This window comes from Oncorhynchus kisutch, linkage group LG4 (assembly GCF_002021735.2).
Source record: "Oncorhynchus kisutch isolate 150728-3 linkage group LG4, Okis_V2, whole genome shotgun sequence".
Lineage (NCBI taxonomy): Eukaryota > Metazoa > Chordata > Actinopteri > Salmoniformes > Salmonidae > Oncorhynchus > Oncorhynchus kisutch.
The window spans coordinates 47,531,388-47,552,728 of record NC_034177.2 but is presented as its reverse complement, the minus strand read 5'-3'; the positions used below and the strand labels follow the sequence as shown (position 1 = coordinate 47,552,728).

The following is a 21,341-nucleotide window of genomic DNA, read 5'->3' as shown; positions in this document are numbered from 1 at the left end:
TGTTGCTTCAATATATCCACATCATTTTCCTCCTTCATGATGCTATCTATTTTCTGAAGCGCACCAGTCCCTCCTGCAGCAAAGCACCCCCACAACATGCTGCTGCAACCCCCGTGATTCACGGTTGGGATGGTGTCCTTCGGCTTGCAAGGCTCCCCCTTTTTCCTCCAAACATAATAATGGTCATTGTGGCCAAACAGTTCTATTTTTGTTTCATCAGACCAGATTTTTTTTGGCGATTTTTTTTTTTACAGCGGTTTTGGAGCAGTGGCTTCTTCCTTGCTGAGCGGCCTTTCAGGTTATGTCGATATAGGACTCGTTTTACTGTGGATATAGATACTTTTGTACCCGTTTCCTCCAGCATCTTCACAAGGTCATTTTCAGTTGTTCTGGGATTGATTTGCACTTTTTGCACCAAAGTATATTAATCTCTAGGAGACAGAACGCGTCTTCTTCCTGAGCGGTATGACGGCTGTGTGGTCCCATGGTGTTTATACTTGCGTACTATTGTTTGTACAGATGGGAGCAATTTCCAAATGCACGTTCAAGAATGAACCAGACTTGTGGAGGTCTACAATTTATTTTCTGAGGTCTTGGCTGATTTCTTTTGATTTTCCCATAATGTCAAGAAAAGAGGCATGGAGTTTGAAGGTAGGCCTTGGAATACATCCACAGATAGGCTAATTGACATAATTTGAGTCAATTGGAGGTCTATCAGATGCTTCTAAAGCCATTACATAAATTGTCAAAGCTTTTTAAAAAGGCACAGTCAATTTAGTGTAATGTAAACCTCTGACTTCAACTGTATATTCACACACGCACAGCCTTCAGAAAATATTCATACCCCTTGACCACATTTTGTTATGTTACAACCTGAAATCTAAATGGATTCTTTTCTCCCCCCCCCCATCTACACTCAATATCCCAAAATGACAAAGTGAAAACATGTTCTTATCAATGTCTGCACATTTATTGCAAATTAAATACAGAAATCAATCATTTTCATAAGTATTCACACCCCTGAGTCAATACATGTTAAAATCACCTTTGGCAGCCATTAGATGCAAGCCTTTCTGGGTAAGTCTAAGAGCTTTGCACACCTGGATTGTACAATATTTGCCCATTATTCTTTTCTAAATTCTTCAAGCTCTGTCAAATTGGTTGTTGATCATTGCTAGACAACCAAGTCTTGCCATAGTTTTTTAAGCAGATTTAGGTTAAAACTAACTCGGCCACTCAGGAACATTCACAGTCTTCTTGGTAAGCAACTCCAATTTAGATTTGGCCTTGTGTTTTAGGTTATTATCCTGCTGAAAAGGTGAATTCATCTCCCATCTTCATTTTGCCCCAAACAAAACTATTTGTATTCAGGACAAAATTTCATTGCTTGACACATTTTTTTGCAGCATTACTTTAGTGCCTTGTTCCAAACAGGATGCATGTTTTGAAAGTTTTATTCTACACATGCTTCCTTTTCACTCTCATTTAGGTTACTATTTTGGAGGAACAACAGTTCTCTGACAACATCCATTAAAACGGTTTAAAGTTACCCGTGGCCTCATGGTGAAATTCCTGAGCGCTTTCCTTCCTCTCCGGCAACTGAGTTAGCAAGGACACATGTATCTTTGCAGTGACTGGGCGTATTGATACACCATCTACCAATAAGTGCCCTTCTTTGCGAGGCATTGGAAAAACCTCCCTGGTCTTTGAGGTTGAATCCGTTTGAAATTCACTGCTCAACCTTACAGATAAATTGTATGTGTGGGGTACAGAGATGAGGTAGCCATTCAGAAATCGTGTTAAACACTATTATTGCAAACAAAAGTCCATGCAGCTTATGCGATTTGTTTTTTTACTCCTGGGGGTATTTAGGCTTAGTTAGACTCAAGACATTTCAGCTTTCATTTTCAGTTCATTTTGACAAATTATGAAAAACGGTGACATTATGGGGTATTGTGTGTAGGCCAGTGAGAGAAAAAAAATCTCAATTGAATCCATTTTAAATTCAGACAGTAACACAACAACATGTGAGAGAGAAAAAAAAGTATTGGGTTGTTGTTGCTAGGTAGCGTTATTTCTGCGCTAGTCGACTGTACCTGCTCCAAAACTCTGGTATTCTCCATCCTGTAGCTCGTTCCCCTTTTTAAATAGTGAGCCAACGTGTTTTCAGCACTTTCATTTCCATGACTGATCAGTTTCTCATGCGCACTCTGCAACAGACATATAGTGAGCAATATGTTCCCAGATAACACACACACACACGTCTGCCCAACGTAGGCATGATGTATACAGGATACATTGGGAAGAAAGAAGTTTAGACAGCGTTTACTCATTGGCAAGACGTCGTGCAGATGTATGTAGAATGCCCACATTCTAAACTCTTGCAGTTTTACAACGTTTATACGTCGACCAGACATCAACATGCTGATGTCTATTCTATTCTGGATGTCTCGACCGACATGTTCCCAGTGTGCAAGCTCTCTACAAACTACACATTCCCCATGCAACTTGATAGGTCGGCCAAAAGGTGTGCATGTTACCTGGGTTTGGACCATCAAATTACAACAACGTCGCGGTAAAGAACAGCAATGCATTACGTATCGGCACCTAAGTGTCATGATAATATCGTGAGGTCCCTGGCTGTTCCCAGCCCAAGATGACGGGGGGACGGGGGGGGGGGCATTTTGCTAATGAGATAGGTAAGGGTTGAGGTAGAGAAATACAGATAGAGAGAAAGATTTGGAGTAGAGCTACAGTCTGTCTCTCTAACATCTCTCTTGGGATTTCTGACTCGGTCTCACTTAGTCACTCTCCTCTCTCTCTCTCTCTCTCTCTCTGTCGGACTCGCTCTCCCCTGGTCATCAGGCCTCTTATCCATGGTGACGGCGACAGCAGTCCTTGCTTGGTGATGTAACAACTGCTCCTCTCCTTCTGTCACGAGCAACAAACCCCGCCGCAAAACACCCACGGTGAATTAACAGTGTGTGTGTGGGGTGGTTAATTTCCTTCTACTGCTAACGAGGGTCCATTCCACTCAACACTCAGGCAACGTGCACACATAACATAGAACTCTGCGGAACATACAATACTGCGCACTGGGGGATGTGACAAATGGAAAAAAAAACTTCTTAAAGGGATATTTCGGTTCTTTTTTGCATGTTAGACTTCATTTTCCACGTTCTTTTTTTCAGTGTTGAAGCATCATCTCGACAGTGGTTTTAGTCTGAGTTCCATTCCTGAGATTTCTTTGGCTGGCTTAGTTGCTTGCATGAGCCTTATAGTGGTAGTGGGCGGACAAAATAAAATGCGTCAAAACGTCAGCCATCTCATGTCTTTGTGGGCACTTGGATAGTTCCACTATTATGAGCATATTGAGAACCATATTTATATATGAGCCAGAATATACTGATGAAGAGCTTCGACAAATAGAATAGGGGGGGGGGGGGGGGAATGGCAACAGGTGAGACGGGCAGACCAGTTCCCAGAGACAGGGTGCAGTCCATGAGGAGGAGATGAACTGGGACTTGATAATGCCAACACTTAACTACCGAAGACACTGATGATGCCGTTAACAACGCAACAGTCTGTGTGACAGATCATGCAGGTTTTCCCAGCCCTCATCAACCCAGGAGTAATTGAAACAGTTTTTCCATGGCCAGAGGGACAAAACGGGCAGCTGCCCATAGAGTAAACCGTTGAAATGATCAATAACGTAAGCATACCAATTTGAACGTGTTATCTGTTACCTATAATGATCCCTTATTGATATTTTCCCCTGTTCCATAGTCAATACAGTCTTGTCGCGTTTCGCATTGCGATGGAATTGGCTCTCAAGGGAGAAAGCTTAGAACCACTTGATTCTCAAGAACGTGTAAAGACTGAACACGTAATGACACCAAAACGTATTACACAACACGCCTATGGCTAGAACCATGGAAATAAACTCAGCAAGAAAAAGAAACATCCTCACTGTCAACTGCGTTTATTTTCAGCAAACTTAACATGTGTAAATATTTGTATGAACATAAGATTCAACAACTGACAAGTTCCACAGACATGTGACTAACAGAAAAGGACAAATGTGTCCCTGAACAAAGGGGGGGGGGGGGGGGGGGGGTCAAAATCAAAAGTAACAGCCAGTATCTGGTGTGGCCATCAGCTGCATTAAGTACTGCAGTTCATCTCCTCCTCATGGACTACACCAGATTTGCCAGTTATTGCTGTGAGATGTTACCCCACTCTTCCACCAAGGCACCTGCAAGTTCCCGGACATTCCTGGGGGGAATGGCCCAAGCCCTCACCCTCCGATCCAACAGGTCCCAGACGTTCTGCAGTGGGATTGAGATCCGGGCTCTTCGCTGGCCATGGCCATAGAAATCATGCACAGAACGAGCAGTATGGCTGGTGGCATTGTCATGCTGGGTGGTCATGTCAGGATGAGCCTGCAGGAAGGGTACCACATGAGGGAGGAGGATGTCTTCCCTGTAACGCACAGCATTGAGATTGCCTGCAATAACAACAAGCTTAGTCCGATGAGGCTGTGACACACTGTCCCAGACCATGCTTCAGCAATCCAACGACCTATATAGCTTCTTCTAGTCATCTAGGCTATCCGTATGCTAATCCCTGTCCTAGCTAGTGACATCTAGACTATCCGTATGCTAGTCCTAGCTAGTGAAATGCTGCTTGTTTTCCTTATCCGTATTCCTGTACGTGTAGCCATGTGCTCTGTTGACATTCGAGAGATGACACACCTACTCCTGAGCACAAGATTTGTTGCTCTGGAGAGCAGAACAACACTGCCAACTAGAGGTCGACCGATTATGATTTTTCAACGCCGACACCGATACCGATTATTGGAGGACCAAAAAAGCCGATACCAATTAAATCGGACTTTTTACATTTTTATTTGTAATAATGACAATTACAACAATACTGAATGAACACTTGTTTTAACTTAATATAATACATCAATAACCAGGGTCTGTAGCGATGCCTCTAGCACTAAGATGCAGTGCCTTAGACCGCTGTGCCACTCGGGAGCCCAGCCTACCTGGGACACTCCTACAAAAGGCAACACACACAGACAAAAACAAAAAAGAGCACACACACAAACACACCAGGGTTTCCATTAGGAAAACGTGGCGCTGGACAAGATTTTAAATTACCGGCCAGTTGGGAAATATACCGGACCCATATGCATTGGGCGCGTAAACCCATTAGGTGGTCCACCAACGGTGCTCAGAATGACAGGAATAATACTTAGATCACTTCTGTGATGAAGCTGCCAATACAAATGACATTTTCAAACATTTGCCAAAATGTCATTTGCAGGAAAACGCCACTAAACAGCGCACCTGATGTGTGCGGTTCCATATGTGACAAAGAGAAAAAAAATCTCTGTTAAAAACAAAGGAAGAGGGAGAATCTAAAGATGCATACAACTCGGATGGGTTACTAATATGACTAGGATTGTGCCTTTGGCTTCTGGACAATGAAAGAAAGTTGATATGAAAATAGGCTTGGGGGCAGTATACATACCAGGGCATTTGGGAAAAAGCCATGGGATGGTTTTCCAACACCGTTGAAACTATTCCTGATGTTTTTTAATGAATTGAAATATTTGTAGCGACTTAAGTAAATACCTGCAGTCAACTTGTGCAATTCATTTCACCCGTCACATTATTACGAAGCTTACCATAGTCCCCAGTCACATGGTGCTTGTTTACAAGCACACAACAGGGAGAGAGACGGGAGCCTTGTGAGTCACTCCCTATTGTGCAGCACACGCCAGGTGATCTAATTGCAGTATTGAATTCACAACTAAATGTTTGCCAGCTAGATACCTTCCAACTATTTAGTTACCCAAATGTACAACAGTTTTCTAAATTAGTAACTATACGGAACAAAAATATAAAATGCAACAATTTCAATGATTTTACTGAGTTGCAGTTCATAGAAGGCGATCAGTCAATTTAAATAAATGTATTAGGCCTTATCTATGGATTTCACATGGCTGGGAATACAGATATGCATCTGTTGGTCACAGATGCCCTACAAAAAAAGGTAGGGGTGTGGATCAGAAAACCAGTCAGTATCTGGTGTGACGAACATTTACCTCTCGTTCGGGCGAGAGTTGATCAGGCTGTTGATTGTGGCAAGTGGAATGTGGTCCCAGTCCTCGTCAATGGCTGTGAGAATTTACTGAATATTGGAGGGAACAGAAACACTGTCGTACATGTCGATCCAGAGCATCCCAAACATGCTCAATGGGGGACATGTCTGGAAAGTATGCAGGCCATGGTAGAGCTGGGACATTTTCAGCTTCCAGGAATTGTGTACAGATCCTTGCGGCATGGGGCCGTGCATCATCATGCTGAAACATGAAATGGCGGCGGATTTATGGCACGACAATAGGCCTCGGGACCTGGTCACAGTATCCCTGTGCGTTCAAATTGACATGGATAAAACGCAATTGTGTTTGTTTTCTGTAGCTTATGCTTGCCCATACCCCCACCATGCGGCACTCTGTTCACAACGTTGACATCAGCAAACTGCTCGCCCACACAACGCTATACACGTTGTCTGCGGTTGTGAGGCCGGTTGGACGTACTACCAAATTCTCTAAAACGATGTTGGAGGTGGCTTACGGTAGAAAGATTTACAGAAAATTCTTTGGCAACAGCTCTGGTGGACATTCCTGCAGTCAACATTCCAATTGCACGCTCCCTCAAACCGTTTGCAATGCGCGTTAGCATTTAATTAGCACCCTCGATGGGATTACATGTACTTGTTAGTATTGTGTTCAGTGCTGGTATTACCGAATATCCCGGTATGGCACAAGGTCGGTATGAAGGTATGACAATATGCCTATAGGAAAACCAATAACACAGGAGAGAAATGCAAATGATGAAGTCTTTATAAAATAAATTGCCTCCACGTTTCTACGGCCGGATTTTTCCAATAATTTGAAAGAAGGTTAGACATGCCTTATAATATGAAGTAAAACATCCAGGTTGCAAACAAATATGTGTTTTCATAATGCGTGGCCTACTGCCTCCAGCTCACATTGCAACGTGCTGTGTGCCATGCCGATAGCCTGCCTACCACTGCCTATGCACTTGAATGGCGAATAGGAGGCACGCTTATCATAAGTAGATAGAATTGCAAATGATTAAATGCTTCCAATATACATTTTCAAAAACAATTTAGTTTACAAATCAAATTTTAATTAAATTCATTTACTCTTCACATGGGGTGATTTCACAGAACAACAAAAGGGAATACTGAATGATCTCCAATGACGCATCGCATCTCCCAAAAATGTTTTCAACATACATCTGTGAAATGATAGTCTAGAAACTAAAGCTTTGGTTGTCTTCCTCTCAGGCTTCCATGTCTTCTCCCTGGACCTCCTCAATGTCCACCTCTTGAACATTAGACTCCGGGGCCTCATCTTCACTGTCACTTTCCAACCTTGTTGAGGATGGCTCTTTGTCAGGCTCAAAAAGCATCAAATTTGCCCGGATGGCCACCAATTTTTCAACCCTTGTATTGGTCAGCCTGTTGCGTGCTTTGGTGTGTGTGTTCCCAAACAAGGACCAGTTGCACTCTCAGGCGGCTGATGTTGGTAGGATTTGGAGGATGATGGAGGCAACAGGGGAAAGAGCCTCAGATTAACAAAGTCCCTTCCACCAGGTGGCTGATGAGATATGTTGGCACGACTGCCATATTGCATCTCCGTCCCAAAGCCCTTGCTTGGAAGTGTACTTTGCCAGACTGCCAAGAACCTTGCCCTCAACCAGGCCAAGGTGGCAAGACACGGTAGTGATGACACCATAGGCCTTGTTAATCTCTGCACCAGACAGGATGCTCTTGCCAGCATACTTGGGGTCCAACATGTACGCTGCAGCGTGTATGGGCTTTGATGCATTTCAGAACTGCAGTTTCCTCTGCTTGGAGTAACAGTGAAGTGGGCAGGGCAGTACGGATTTCTCTTACATCTGCAAGCAGAGACTGAACATCAGACAGGATGACATTGTCTCTCTCAATCCGTGCAATGGCTACTGCTATATGTTTCAGGGGTTTCAGGCTGCTTACCACTCTTTCCCAAAATACATCATCCAGGAGGATCCTCTTGATGGGGCTGTCCATATCGGCAGACTGTGATATGGCCATTTCTTGGAGAGACTCCTTCACTTCCAGCAGACTGTCAATCATGACAACACCACCCCAACTGGTGTTGCTGGGCAGCTTCAATATGGTGCTCTTATTCTTCTCACTTTGCTTGGTGAGGTAGATTGCGGCTATAACTTGATGACCCACCTAACCATTTCCTTGGCTCTCGTGTAGAGTGTATCCATTGTTTTCAGTGCCATGAAGTCCTTGAGGAGGAGATTCAATGCATGAACAGCACAGCCAATGGGTGTGATGTGAGGGTAGGACTCCTTGACTTTAGACCAAGCATCCTTCATGTTCGCAGCATTGTCTGTCACCAGTGCAAATACCTTCTGTGGTCCAAGGTCATTGATGACTGCCTTCAGCTCATCTGCAATGTAGAGACCGGTGTGTCTGTTGTCCCTTGTGTCTTTGCTCTTATAGAATACTGGTTGAGGGGTGGAGGTGATGTAGCTAATTATTCCTTGCCCACGAACATTCAACCACCCATCAGAGAGGATTGCAATACAGTTAGCTTTCTCTATGATTTACTTGACCTTCACTTGAACTCTGTTGAACTCTGCATCCAGCAAATGAGTAGATAAAGCATGTCTGGTTGGAGGGGTGTATGCTGGGCAAAGAACACTCAGAAATCTCTCCCGATACACATTGCCTGTGAGAATCAGAGGTGAACCAGTTGCATAAGACATTCATCAGCATTTCTCTGACTACATTCCTCCATTGTCAAAAAAAAAAAAAACATGAGCTATTACTATTACTAGGTTGTCTTGATTCATCATTTTCATCTTGAACAGAAGTAGAGGGACTTTTGTCAGAGGTTGCTTGTTGTGAGTGCTGAGGGAACTTTATGCACTTGGCCAGATGATTCTGCATCTTTGTTGTATTCTTTCCAGAAAGCATGTAGTCCTTGGCTCAGACAGTAGTGTAGTAGTGTGGGCTCAATAGCATCTCATTAGTGTGCAAGATCTTGAGAATCAGCTGTACATGTGATGGAAGAATGCACTGCGCATGCAGAGGGTTGGGGATAGTTTAACCAAAATATGCCACAAGACCTAGAATTGCCTTGTGTCCACCCCCCCCCCCCCCCCCCAAAAAAAAAATGGTGCACTGTTATAAGCTAACTTTGACGAATTTAAGCAAAATTCCCGGGGCTTAACTTAAATTTACCGGTAAGTTTCCGACCCTTTGCAACCCTAGCGGCCAGCAAAAACAGTTAACATGCGATTGCATTTAGAATTGCTGTGCAATGACTGGGCTTCTAAAAGCAGGTTTCACTCGAGCAGCAACGAGATGAGGATCTAGAGCGGAGGTGATATTCTGCTAAAAATAGGCTCTGTATGCTGTGCGTATGTGATAAGATACATGATGACTAATGACACACATGGGTCAATATAATTCCACCAAATTATGTAAATAAACCTTGAGACCGATAAGCATGACGGGGAATGAGGGGGGAATTTTTTTTTTATACAAAAAACAGCAATTACCAGCCAACGGTAACCTTGACACACACACACACAGCCAAAAGAAGGACACACACAGCAAAGTGAGATTGAGAAAGAGAGGGGGGCTATTTGTGTCCTTCTCCTATTTCATTTGGCAATCAAGGTGGAATGACCCTGTGTGAACACATTCGCGCAACATTAGAGTGAAGCCTGGTGCACATCAAACAGGCCTGTGCTGCGTCATCCAATCATCGGGGAGACAGTTCACCCTGTAGCCCACCAATCACCAGAGAGAGAGAGAGAGAGAGAAAGAGCAGCTTCCTAAGACCTACCTCCTAAACCCCTCTCTTCTCCAATCCCCATGTGTTATAAGGCGGCAGGTAGACTAGTGGTAGCCTAGTGTTGGGCCAGTAACCGAAAGGTACTACTATGGCTGACCCTGTAAAACAACACACGACTCCAGTGTGCACTGACCCTCTTCAAGACAGACACTTGGTCAACCACACAGTCAGACTCCATTCTCTCCAGAGACTAACCTGTCTCAGTCTGACAGGGCTTCAAATCCCCCCACCCCTATCAGTGTCAAAATACATTTTAAACACCACATTTAAAATAAAATAAATGAAACTATTACTTTGGCGAAGAGTAAAGTCTACAGATTCTAGTTTTGGAAACAGAAATCTGTATGGAGATAAAATGTAAGACATAAATCCACCGGAGTGGCAGAGTGACGGGTATATGTATATATAGATAACTGGATGGCTACAGAGGCTGGTCTACCTTGGCTGGTGTTAAGTCTCAGTTTAACCCTCTTCTCTCCGCCACACTAGCAAATTAGCATCCAACCAACCACCTGGCTCTGATGTCCGCATAGCAACCAAACCCCCCCCCCCTGCATGGCGATAGAGTCATTGAGATTTTTGGCTCATGTTACAACCCTGCTTGAATAGCGACCACCATCATCACCACCCCCACACAATCCATGTCTCAAAGCTTAAATAAATAAATAAATATATATATATATATTTTCTTTTATAAATCAAACTTGCTTGGGGCATCCTGCTATGCATAAACATTGGCTACATAATGCCTCAAGGATAAGGGTATCATAGCATTTTACTCATACAAGAGATCACACGCAGCGCTGTTGTTGGGAGCATGCGAGAGAATGAACCAAAGTCAGTAGTGGGTGGAATTAATATATGCCTGGTGTGCTGGACCTGTGCCCTTTTGGAATACTTAAGCCTATAAAATGCTTCCTTCCTTACTTACATAAAAGAATCCCCGATCTAACAACTGCATAGGTCAAATCAGGGGATCCACCATATAGCTTTATTATTATATATATTCTTTTTTTTTACATGAATTATGAACAAACATCCCCATGGGAGATTTTGGCACTCCAAAAAAAAGAGCTTCCACTTGTAAAGCTGCAATATGTCACATTTTGGATGCCTGACCAAAACATAGAAATGTGAGTTATAGATCTGCCATTCTCATTGAAAGCATCTAATAAGTGGTAGGTAGAGCTGATCTATATGCACCGTTCTTATGCTTCCAGTGCCTTATACTTTCGGTTTTGTATACCAGCTTCAAACAGCTGAAAATAAAAATAGATTTCACAGCGGCTTAGATGTTACAATGATTCTCCACACAATTACCACTTGTTTTGTGGCAAACTGAAATTAGACAAAACTATTCGAATTTTAGTCACCAGGAAATGGAGCGATTTCTGCACCTTTAACAAACTGTGTTTTATTACCCAGTTTTAGGTTAAGTGGTTGCCCGGACCAACTGCTACTAAACCCTGGTTGTTGACAGTTGATCATTGACAGACACGCTCAGCCACCAGAAGAATGAGAGTGCTCTGCTGTACTGCTGCATTAATCATGTGACTGCGCTCGTTTGGCTAATCTGTTTACGGCCCTTCTATTCTCTAAAATGAAACTGATTCGCGGGGCTCAGCCAGTTTTAGCCACATGCTAATTAGTCGTCGCCACAAAAGCCTCTTAACACTCAAACACCGCAAACACAAAAACACCAATACCAAGCCAAACGGCCCACCACACTTTAGTCGGTCAACATTTCAGAGGTCTGTCTGTGTGGCGATATTAGGGACAGTGGGTGGCTCGGCGTGTCTGGTGTTTTGTACCGTACTGTGGTTGGTAATGCTGAGCAATTAGTGCTTTTTGAGGTCGGTTTGGTTTAGGTTCAATTCCTAAATTATCATTGTTGTCAATGTTTTGTTGTTGATTTTATTACAATGCATTATGTAGGTTGAATGCTGTAACGGAAAATAAAACAATTACTACAAGTCCCATGATGCTCATTACTGCATATCACGTAATCACTTATTCAAATGACTTTAATAAAGTATTTCAGTTGTGTAATACATTTGTTTTATTTGATGACTTATTTCATTCCAAGTCATCATCTCTACAGAGCTGCTACCTATGCTGTCTGACAAAAATCACTATTTTAGTAGTTCTTCAAAGTAAATAAGGCACACTTTTATGACTGCTGAATACCAACTATCAATCACTTAGATCATGTACTTTCAGGTAGAGCTACAGCACCTGGATTCTTCGTGTAAAAGAAACGCAGACCGGACAAGGCGTTTGTATGCGCGAAACTATGTAGAATATTGGCCTGCTGGAAACTACAACTCCCTATTATATCGCACAGTTCAGGCTGGCTCTGATGTATCTCTAGAGAAACTGTGTGGTGCTCATTGAGCTCACAGAAAAAAAGAAAATAAAACTACAACGTAATTCAAATAATTAAAACAGACGTCGGTCAATTAGTTGTTTACAACAAAACAAAATCTTGGTTAAATGGCACAGCACTAGTGGTTGGTTTAAAAGAAGAGGACTTGTCTAACTGTGTGATATCAATGGCTCTAGCCAGCTGGTCTCCAGATGACACTTTTTTTTTTTACAGCTCCATTCGTTCTGGCGATTTGAGAGGATTTTGTCAGCCAAATCTTCTCTGGCACACCGTCCATCCCACTTTCACAGAGGATGTCAGCCTCTCCACCCCTCAAGACGTCAAGATGTGGGCCCCTTATCTCTGTCCTCAACTCTTTTTAGTTCCCTTCCCATTTATTTTCCTCTCACTTCAAATGGGCTTTATTGGCATAGGAAACACATGCTTACAGCGCCAAAGCAAGTGAAACAGACAAACAAAAGGGGAAACACTTTCTTTCTCTCAGGGTATAGGCCCCCCCTCTCTATCCATCCATCCATCGCTCTCCTCCCTCTTTGAGCAGGCTTATCTCATGGAGAACAAGTAGGGTCTTTGTGTTTGGGACAGTCATCACGACAGTCAAGAGGGCATTATTTATTTTTTGCAGAGATACGATATCCACAGGGAGGGAGCCGGGAAGAACACTAAAAGCCAGACAGAAAGAATGAGAAAGAGAGAAACAGAGAGAAAGAGGGAACGAGAGATGGGTGTACATTTGGAAAGTATTCAGGCCCCTTGACTTTTTCAAAATGTTGTTATTTTACAGCCAAATTCTACACCAATGCATCATTAAAAAAACTAAGCAAACTGTTTTTATAAATGCATACAAAAATAAAACACTGAAATATGACATTTAAAAATTGTATTCAGCACCTTTACTCAGTACTTTGTTGAAGCACCTTTGGCAGCGACTACAGCCTTGAGTCTTCTTGGGTATGACGCTATAAGCTTGGTGTCCACCTGTATTTGGGGAATGGGGACTCCCATTCTTCTCTGCAGATCCTCTCAAGTTCTGTCATGTTGGATAGGGAGCATCGCTGCTAGAGGTCGACCGATGATGATTTTTCAACTCCGATACTGATTATTGTAGGACCAAAAGAGCCGATACCAATTAATCTGACGATTTTTTAACATTTTATTTGTAATAATGACAATTACAACAATACTGAATGAAGACTTATTTTAACTTTTTAAATTTATTTTATTTAACCTTTATTTAACCAGGTAGGCAAGTTGAGAACAAGTTCTCATTTACAACTTCATATAATACATGAATAAAAATCAATTTAGCCTCAAATAAATAATGAAACATGTTCAATTTGGTTTAAATAATGCAAAAACAATGGTGTTGGAGAAGTAAAAGTGCAATATGTGCCATGTAAAAAGGCTAACGTTTAATTTCCTTGGTCAGAACATGAGAACATATGAAAGTTGGTGGTTCCTTTTAACATGAGACTTCAATATTCCAAGGTAAGAGGTTTTAGGTTGTAGTTAATATAGTATTTATAGGACTCTCTCTCTATACCATTTGTATTTCATATACCTTTGACTATTGGATGTTCTTATAGGCACTTTAGTATTAGTAGTATAGTATTGCCAGTGTAACAATATAGCTTCCGTCCCTCTCCTCGCCCCAACTGGGCTCGAACCAGGAACACATCGACAACAGCCACACTCGAATCAGCGTTATCCATCGCTCCACAAAAGCCGCGGCCCTTGCAGAGCAAGTGGAATAACTACTCCAAGTCTCAGTTGAAACATTATTAGCGCACACCCAGCTAACCATTTCACATCGGTTAAACCAGCCATTAGGCCGATAGGCTTGAAGTCATAAACAGCGCTGTGCTTGCGAAGAGCTGCTGGCAAAACGCACAAAAGTGCTGTTTGAATGAATGCTTACGAGCCTGCGGCTGCCTACCATCGCTCAGTCAGACTGCTCTATCAAATCATAGACTTAATTATAGCATAACACACAGAAATACGAGCCTTTGGTCATTAATATGGTAGAATCCGGAAACTATCATTTCGAATACAAAACGTTTATTATTTCAGTGAAATACGGAACCGTTCGGTATTTTATCTAACGGGTGGCATCCCTAAGTCTAAATATTCTTGTTACATTGCACAACCTTCAATGTTATGTCATAATTACGTACAATTCTGGCAAATTAGTTCGCAACGAGCCAGGCTGCCCAAACTGTTGCATATACCCTGATTCTGCATGCAATGAACGCAAGAGAAGTGACACAATTTCACCTGGTTAATATTGCCTGCTAACCTGGATTTCTTTTAGCTAAATATGCAGGTTTAAAAATATATACTTCTGTGTATTGATTTTAAGAAAGGCATTGGTGTTTATGGTTATGTACAGTCGTCCAACGATTGTGCTTTTTTCGCAAATGCGCTTTTGTTAAATCATCCCCCAGCGTTGCATCAATTATATGCAACGCAGGACACGCTAGATAAACGAGTAATATCATCAACCATGTGTAGTTATAACTAGTGATTATGATTGGTTGATTGTTTTTTATAAGATAAGTTTAATGCTAGCTAACAACTTACCTTGGCTTCTACTGCATTTGCGTAACAGGCAGGCTCCTCGTGGAGTGCAATGAGAGGCAGGTTGTTAAAGCGTTGGGCTAGTTAACTGTAAGGTTGCAAGTTTGGATCCCCCGAGCTGACAAGTTGAAAATCTGTCGTTCTGCCCCTGAACAGGGCAGTTAACCCACCGTTCCTAGGCCGTCATTGAAAATAAGAATGTGTTCTTAACTGACTTGCCAAGTTTTTTTAATCGGTTGTTATGAAAACTTTAAATCGACCCTAATTAATCGGCCATTCCGATTAATCGGTCGACCTCTAGTCGCTGCAGAGATGTTTTCAGGTCTCTCCATAGATGTTCGAGTCCGGGCCACTAAAGGACATTCAGAGACTTGTCCTGAAGCCACTCCTGAGTTGTCTTGGCTAGGTGCATAGGGTCATTGTCCTGTTGGAAGGTGAACCTTCGCCCCAGTCCGAGGTACTGAGCGCTCTGGAGCAGGTTTTCATCAAGGATCTCTCTGTACTTTGCTTTGTTCATCTTTCCCTCGATCCTGACTAGGATCCCAGTGCCTGCCACTGAAAAACATCCCCACAAGCATGCTGCCACCACCATGCTTCACTGTTGGGATGGTGCCAGGTTTCCCCCCAGACATGATGGTTGGCATTCAGGCCAAATAGGTCAATCTTGGTTTCATCAGACCAGAGAATCTTGTTTCTCATAGTCTGAGTCATTTAGGTGCCTTTTGGCAAACTCCAAGCGGGTTGTCATGTGTCCTTTACTGTGGAGTGGTAAAAGACACACTCTACCATAAAGCCCTGATTGGTGGAGTGCTGTAGAGCTGGGAGAACCTTCCAGAAGGACAACCATCTCCCCAGAGGAACTCTGTTCAAGGCCAGTCAGGTCGATAAGGACAACAAACAAAAAAACGCACTACATCAAGGAAAAACCGCAATATACAGTACAAACCGCAATATACAGTACAAACCGCAATATACAGTACAAACCGCATTTCTCGCCAGTAGAGAACGTGCTGATTTCAAATATCACTTTCCAGAGGCTAAGAAAAGAGATTGGCCTCAATCCCATCTCCAGCCCTGCTCCCAGAACTACTCAACATTAGGAAACCTATTAAAAAGTTTAAGAGGACAGGACAGCTCGAAGTGGAGCAGCGAGCAAAATTCAGTGGTGTGATTCTGACCTAAATACAGCAGAGGGGGGGGGGGGGGGGGTAGAGAGGGAGAGAGTGTCCCGAATGGTTCTTCTCACATAAATAACTTGCCACTTAGCCCCCCGAGGAGGACGGATAGTCACCTCAATGCCAGGACACACAACCGAGAGGAACGGACACCGTGTCACCTTGTCTGCATCCAACTGAACCACACCATCCATCGCATCTGTATTGTAGAACCTTCTCAATCCAAATAGAGTAACCTCATCCCTACTGTAGAACCTTTTCAATTCAAATAGAGTAACCTCATCCCTACTGTAGAACCTTCTCAATCCAAATAGAGTAACCTCATCCCTACTGTAGAACCTTCTCAATCCAAATAGAGTAACCTCATCCCTACTGTAGAACTTCCAGATTTCAGTCAAAGTGGCCCTTAAAACAACAACAACAAGCCTACACAAATACCATCCTTCGTCCATATCGCTGACAAGTAAACACTGACGTATCACAGTCCGCATATGTATTGAGCAAGTCCATATAGATTTCTACAGCTTGCATCATCTGTAACAACGGTTCAATTCCCAATTGCATTTTCTCACGAGGGTACTGAAAACTTAGGTGTGTGTGTGGTCCAGACTCACCCTCAGGGCTTCTATGACCAGGTCCCGGGCCTCCAGCTCTCCCTCCATGATGCTGAGCAGTGTCAAGAGCTCCGGCTTGCTCAGATTATCCATGTTAAACTCACATTTCTGCAAAAACGCACACACACAGAAAGATAAGTATTATTCGCAACATAGGAAACATTTTCATATAACTAAAACACGTTTTTGTCTCCTGAAATAATTTGACACCATGTTCTATAGGACATGTTTCTATTAATCCTTGGGAAACTTACTGCAAAACAGTTGGGTTTGCAAGTCGCACGATGACAAACCGAACTCATTCCTCAAGATAGTTTCGTAACCTTAACGAAACCTAAATGTCTGACCGAACCTTGAGGCTATTAAAAAAGGTCCAATTACATTTAGCCATTTAATTACATCAGCATTAAACGCTGATTTTGCCAGACGGACCCCGCAGGGCGAACGGACAGGGAGAAAGAATGAGGATGAGGGTAATTGTGAGTGACGGGACCACTTTCTACTGCTGCTTCAATCGATTAAAAGGCTTTTCCATCCTCTCTGACTGTTGCCCTTAGAAAAGGGAAATAAAACATCCTTAAAAAAAGAAAAAATGTCAAAAATGTCAAATGTACGTCGTTCCTGGGTTTATCCGAATGGCAGCTAGTAGGGTGAGGAGCGAGGACATTGTAGCGGCGGCTGGTTCGTCTACATTCCACGACAGAGACGGCAGTGCAAAACTGACTGACAGACTGAAGACCCGTTGTCCTGATTGAATAAGAAGAACTTGTCTAGTCATCCTCAGCTTTTGAAGATATGGGGAATTTAACTGAACTACATTCACAAGTGTACAATGAAAATGAGAGAACCTCACAGGCAGAGATACACTGAGGTAAGATTGGATGGGAGAAAGTTACTTGGCAAGAACATCTGCAGAGAAACCCCTCTCTTCTAGAAACACATCCAATTCCATTTTTCTATTTAATTTATATCCCAGAGGAGCTTTCCTTTTTGCACGGCTATTTGTTCAATAAAACATCATAAACCAAAGATAATCTGGGAGGGAGGAAGAGACGACCTCCTTGCCTCAAGTCACAAGTGTTCTAGTCGATCTGCGCATAGGCACATTCATTGGTACCTGTTCACGACATTCGATCACCCTGCCATTGGTGCGTGATTTACAATCATGCGTTTCAATCCCTGCCAAGATTTCTCCATTTTTTCATCTTTGACCCAGCAGCCTCCTTCAAAGCCCTCTCTTAAATCACGGACAAAATATGGAATCAGCAGGTCTGATCTTTTAGCAGACTGTTGTAGATCAAAGTGTCCCTAAATACTGGGCATTCAAATACTATGTCTTGATGACAAGACACTCATAGGGCTTGAGATATCGGTACGTCAACTTTTGCGTAAATCATAGGCCAACAATGAGACAGGTTTTAGCCTAATACATATGTCAAATAACTAGTAGTGCAAGTAAGCGAACCAGGATACAGTGTGATTTAAGCCCTTAGAAAGTACGGCATTCTATTTCATTCTGAACAGCACCAATCAAGACAGCAGGGGGTTAAAAGGAAAGAATCCAGCAATCGATTTGAAAGCTTGAAAAAAAAAAAAAAAAAAAAAAGCTAATCAATTTCCAACCAACCCCACACAGCATTCTCCCTCACTGTGCTGCCAGTGAGCCATTTGGAGAATCGGATTTGGGAGTCTCGGGAAGGCTTGCACGACACTATCCAAACCAAAGCCTATCATGTGGGCCCCCCAGTCTTCGTCAATGTGCTCGGGTGGCATTTCACCCTCCTGCATTTCTGCACAGTGAGCAGGTGAGGGAAGCTAATGCTAATTTGTTCCATGAGGCGTGCGTTTCAAAATAGCTGTTCTGTGTGGGTGAGTGTGTATTTGCACTATGTGGAGGGAAGGAAGAGCCAACTACTATGGGCTCTGTCCTATAGCCTAATAGGTTGGATTAGTGGTCACATTCAAATAAATTAGACATCCCTCTACAACGGAACAAGTAGTAAAAAATGTGTGCGTACTAACTAATGCTATAGGGCGAATTGGGGGAGGTGACGAGTGTGGCCCCACACCACCATCATTTTTCACCCTCTGACCCCTCTCTAAACCAAGTGAGCCGGTCCTCAAGGACCCTTCACAAGAGAAACTCCTCCCCCGAGAGCAAACAAAAGGAGGGTCTTGCAGGGGTATGCAAAGACCTTTATTTAACTGGGGGCATAGAAACAGAAGCCCCCCTAAAGAGAGGCTAGCTGGCCTGGCTTGTCCTGGCATGTTTGGAAAGACGGTTCGCGAGAGAGACAGGCAGAGATGTATGGCCGAGTCAGAGGGGACGTATGGTTGCTGTGCTGCGGTGCGGTGCCGTCGTCGAGGTACCAGTTCAGCAGAACGGGCCGTTAAGGCAAGGAAGGAGCGTAGTGTGCACTGAACGCGCTCAGGAGATCAGGGCTGGCTTGGCTAACACAGTACTCTGAGCTATACCAGCTGAGTCACTGAAATGAAGACCAATTTAGACATGTCTCTGGTGTACATAAACCCCCCCCCCCCCGCTTCTCTCACTGCTCTCCTTCCGTCCATCTCTCATGCTTTCTTTCTGCTCTCACTCTGCCCCCTTTCTATCACTATTTTACTTTGCCTTGATATTCTTGCCTTTTTCTACCACCCACATGTCTTATTTTCCTCCCACCCACATGTCTTATTTTCCTCCCACCCACGTCTTATTTTCCTCCCACCCACGTCTTATTTTCCTCCCACCCACATGTCTTATTTTCCTCCCATTTCAACAGCCTTGGGATCTTCCAGTCAAGAACAGTCCATATTCTCAATAGCCTTTCAACCTCAAACCCAGAACAGTTCTTTATATTTACCGTGTCCTATAGGACTGCTCAATTACATATAAAAACGAGTGTAGTATATGATGTAGTTGAGGATAAAGTCAAGTGGCAAATGGGAGATGGCTTTCTTTTGACCAGTCAGTAAATTCATGCAGAATAGGTAGTGGGCAATGGTCTGACTGAACAGAGCACATGGAACCATCCAAGCATACCACAACCAGGGAAAGGTTGCATGGCCCCCTCCGGCGGGGAAAGAGATTGATTAATTTGCACAGAGGGGTAGCAAGCCGGTGCCCTGGCACACATGTTGCAACCTGTCTGCGAGATGAGGGACCAATGTGAGAAGTCCCGGATTTTTAAAACAATTGCAGCTCAGTCCGATTAGTGGGGAGTTTGCAGGCAAACAAAACCACTTTCACGGAGTCAACATTTCTAATATTGTTCTAAGGGTCACAGGTCAAATCTAAAAGCAATAGTAGGCCTATGCAGAATAGGAAACATTCTTGACTGCAAATAGGCCATGCTTTGTGGTCAGACAAGAGCTGCTTAAAATGTAAGATTGTAAGAGGTTTGGGGTCCTCATAGGATATTTAGTGTCTTTCTCTCTTTAACCGTAGAGGCAGGTTTGTTCAAACACAACTAGGCTACATCTGATAACAACATATTCACGTCAAAAGCCTCACTGACACACAGCAATCAACATATTTTGTTTCAACTTGGAGCGTTGACGGAGTGAAAAAGGGGCACGATTATGCATCGAACAGCCATGTCAAAAGCAAGCTCGTTATCTATTCAGACGACTAGCCTACATACATCCCGGTCTGTGAGAGCGAAAACCTATAGCCCAAATTGTGTTTCAACTGTAAGTACAGATTGAAACCCCCTTTGTAACCATCGCAAATCAGTGCTTTATAGCCCAACTACGTTTCCCCATATGGGCCGTACCAACATTTGAGCTATTAACCTATTTGTGATAGATAAACCCAATTCCTTTGCCTTTCTATACGATTTTAATTTCCAATAAAAGCCTTTGACCATATGTATAGTCGGCGTCTACACAAATCAGAGAACCCTTGTTTTGCTGTTCTCTACATTGCCAAACATATTGCTGTTGCTTCAAGATGAACACTCAGGTTCGTAGAGAAATGCGCCGTCTTTCCTAATTCCTTACTCCCTTTCCTTTATTCCAAAACGGGGGGGGGGGGGGGGGGGGGGGACCAACGATGTAAACATATAGACCTGGATATAATATAAAACAAAAGGTCTTACCGCTTCGACACTTCCAAGCACTGTGGTTGCCAGTGTTTGTACCGGAGGAGGCTGCTCCCCGCTCGCTCCCTCCGACGCCATCTTCCTACTGTAGCGGTCTGCTGGAGTGAGGGCACCACACAGAACATAAAACAACGCATTCGGTACCGCTTTAACTATTACGCTGCTGAATGCAAATCTCACACACGACTCTAGCCTCAAATTTCTATAACACGAGAGAGAGAAATGTGCCTCCGCGTACGAGACAGTCTGGCCTAGACCGGACCGTGGCGTTTTTCGGGCACGCAGGTTGGTGGAGGGGGGAATTGGTCCGTAGGCGTGGACCCGAGGCGTATTCCAGATGCGAATCGTGCGTTCGCAACTTGAAATGAGGTGTGCTGCGCGGTCGTTAAAGAGTGATTGAAAGGGGAGCGAAGTAGGAGTGCAGCCAAGGCTGTGTCCTATTTCTGAATAGGAACCCCACCGCGTCTACTGCCTAAATCGCCTATTTACCCTTTCCATGACTGTGGATCTGTGAATCACATAGTC

General features: G+C 43.4%; 1 protein-coding gene across 2 annotated transcripts in view; it reads right to left on the bottom strand.

The window, feature by feature from the left end:
- The window catches only part of cttnbp2 (cortactin binding protein 2), a 67,620-nt gene extending 46,279 nt beyond the window's left edge, over positions 1–21,341 (bottom strand). The window contains exons 1-2 of one of the 2 annotated variants that reach the window (XR_004209749.1): positions 20,814–21,341; positions 16,717–16,824 (exon numbers count right to left, since the gene is read on the bottom strand). Coding sequence is in view for 1 of the 2 variants with exons in the window: in XM_020481188.2 (XP_020336777.1) it covers positions 16,717–16,824; positions 20,814–20,894 (189 nt within the window). In the remaining variant the exon portion in view is untranslated. The remainder of the gene's footprint in view (positions 1–16,716; positions 16,825–20,813) is intronic. The other variant, XM_020481188.2, reaches the window with a different exon arrangement.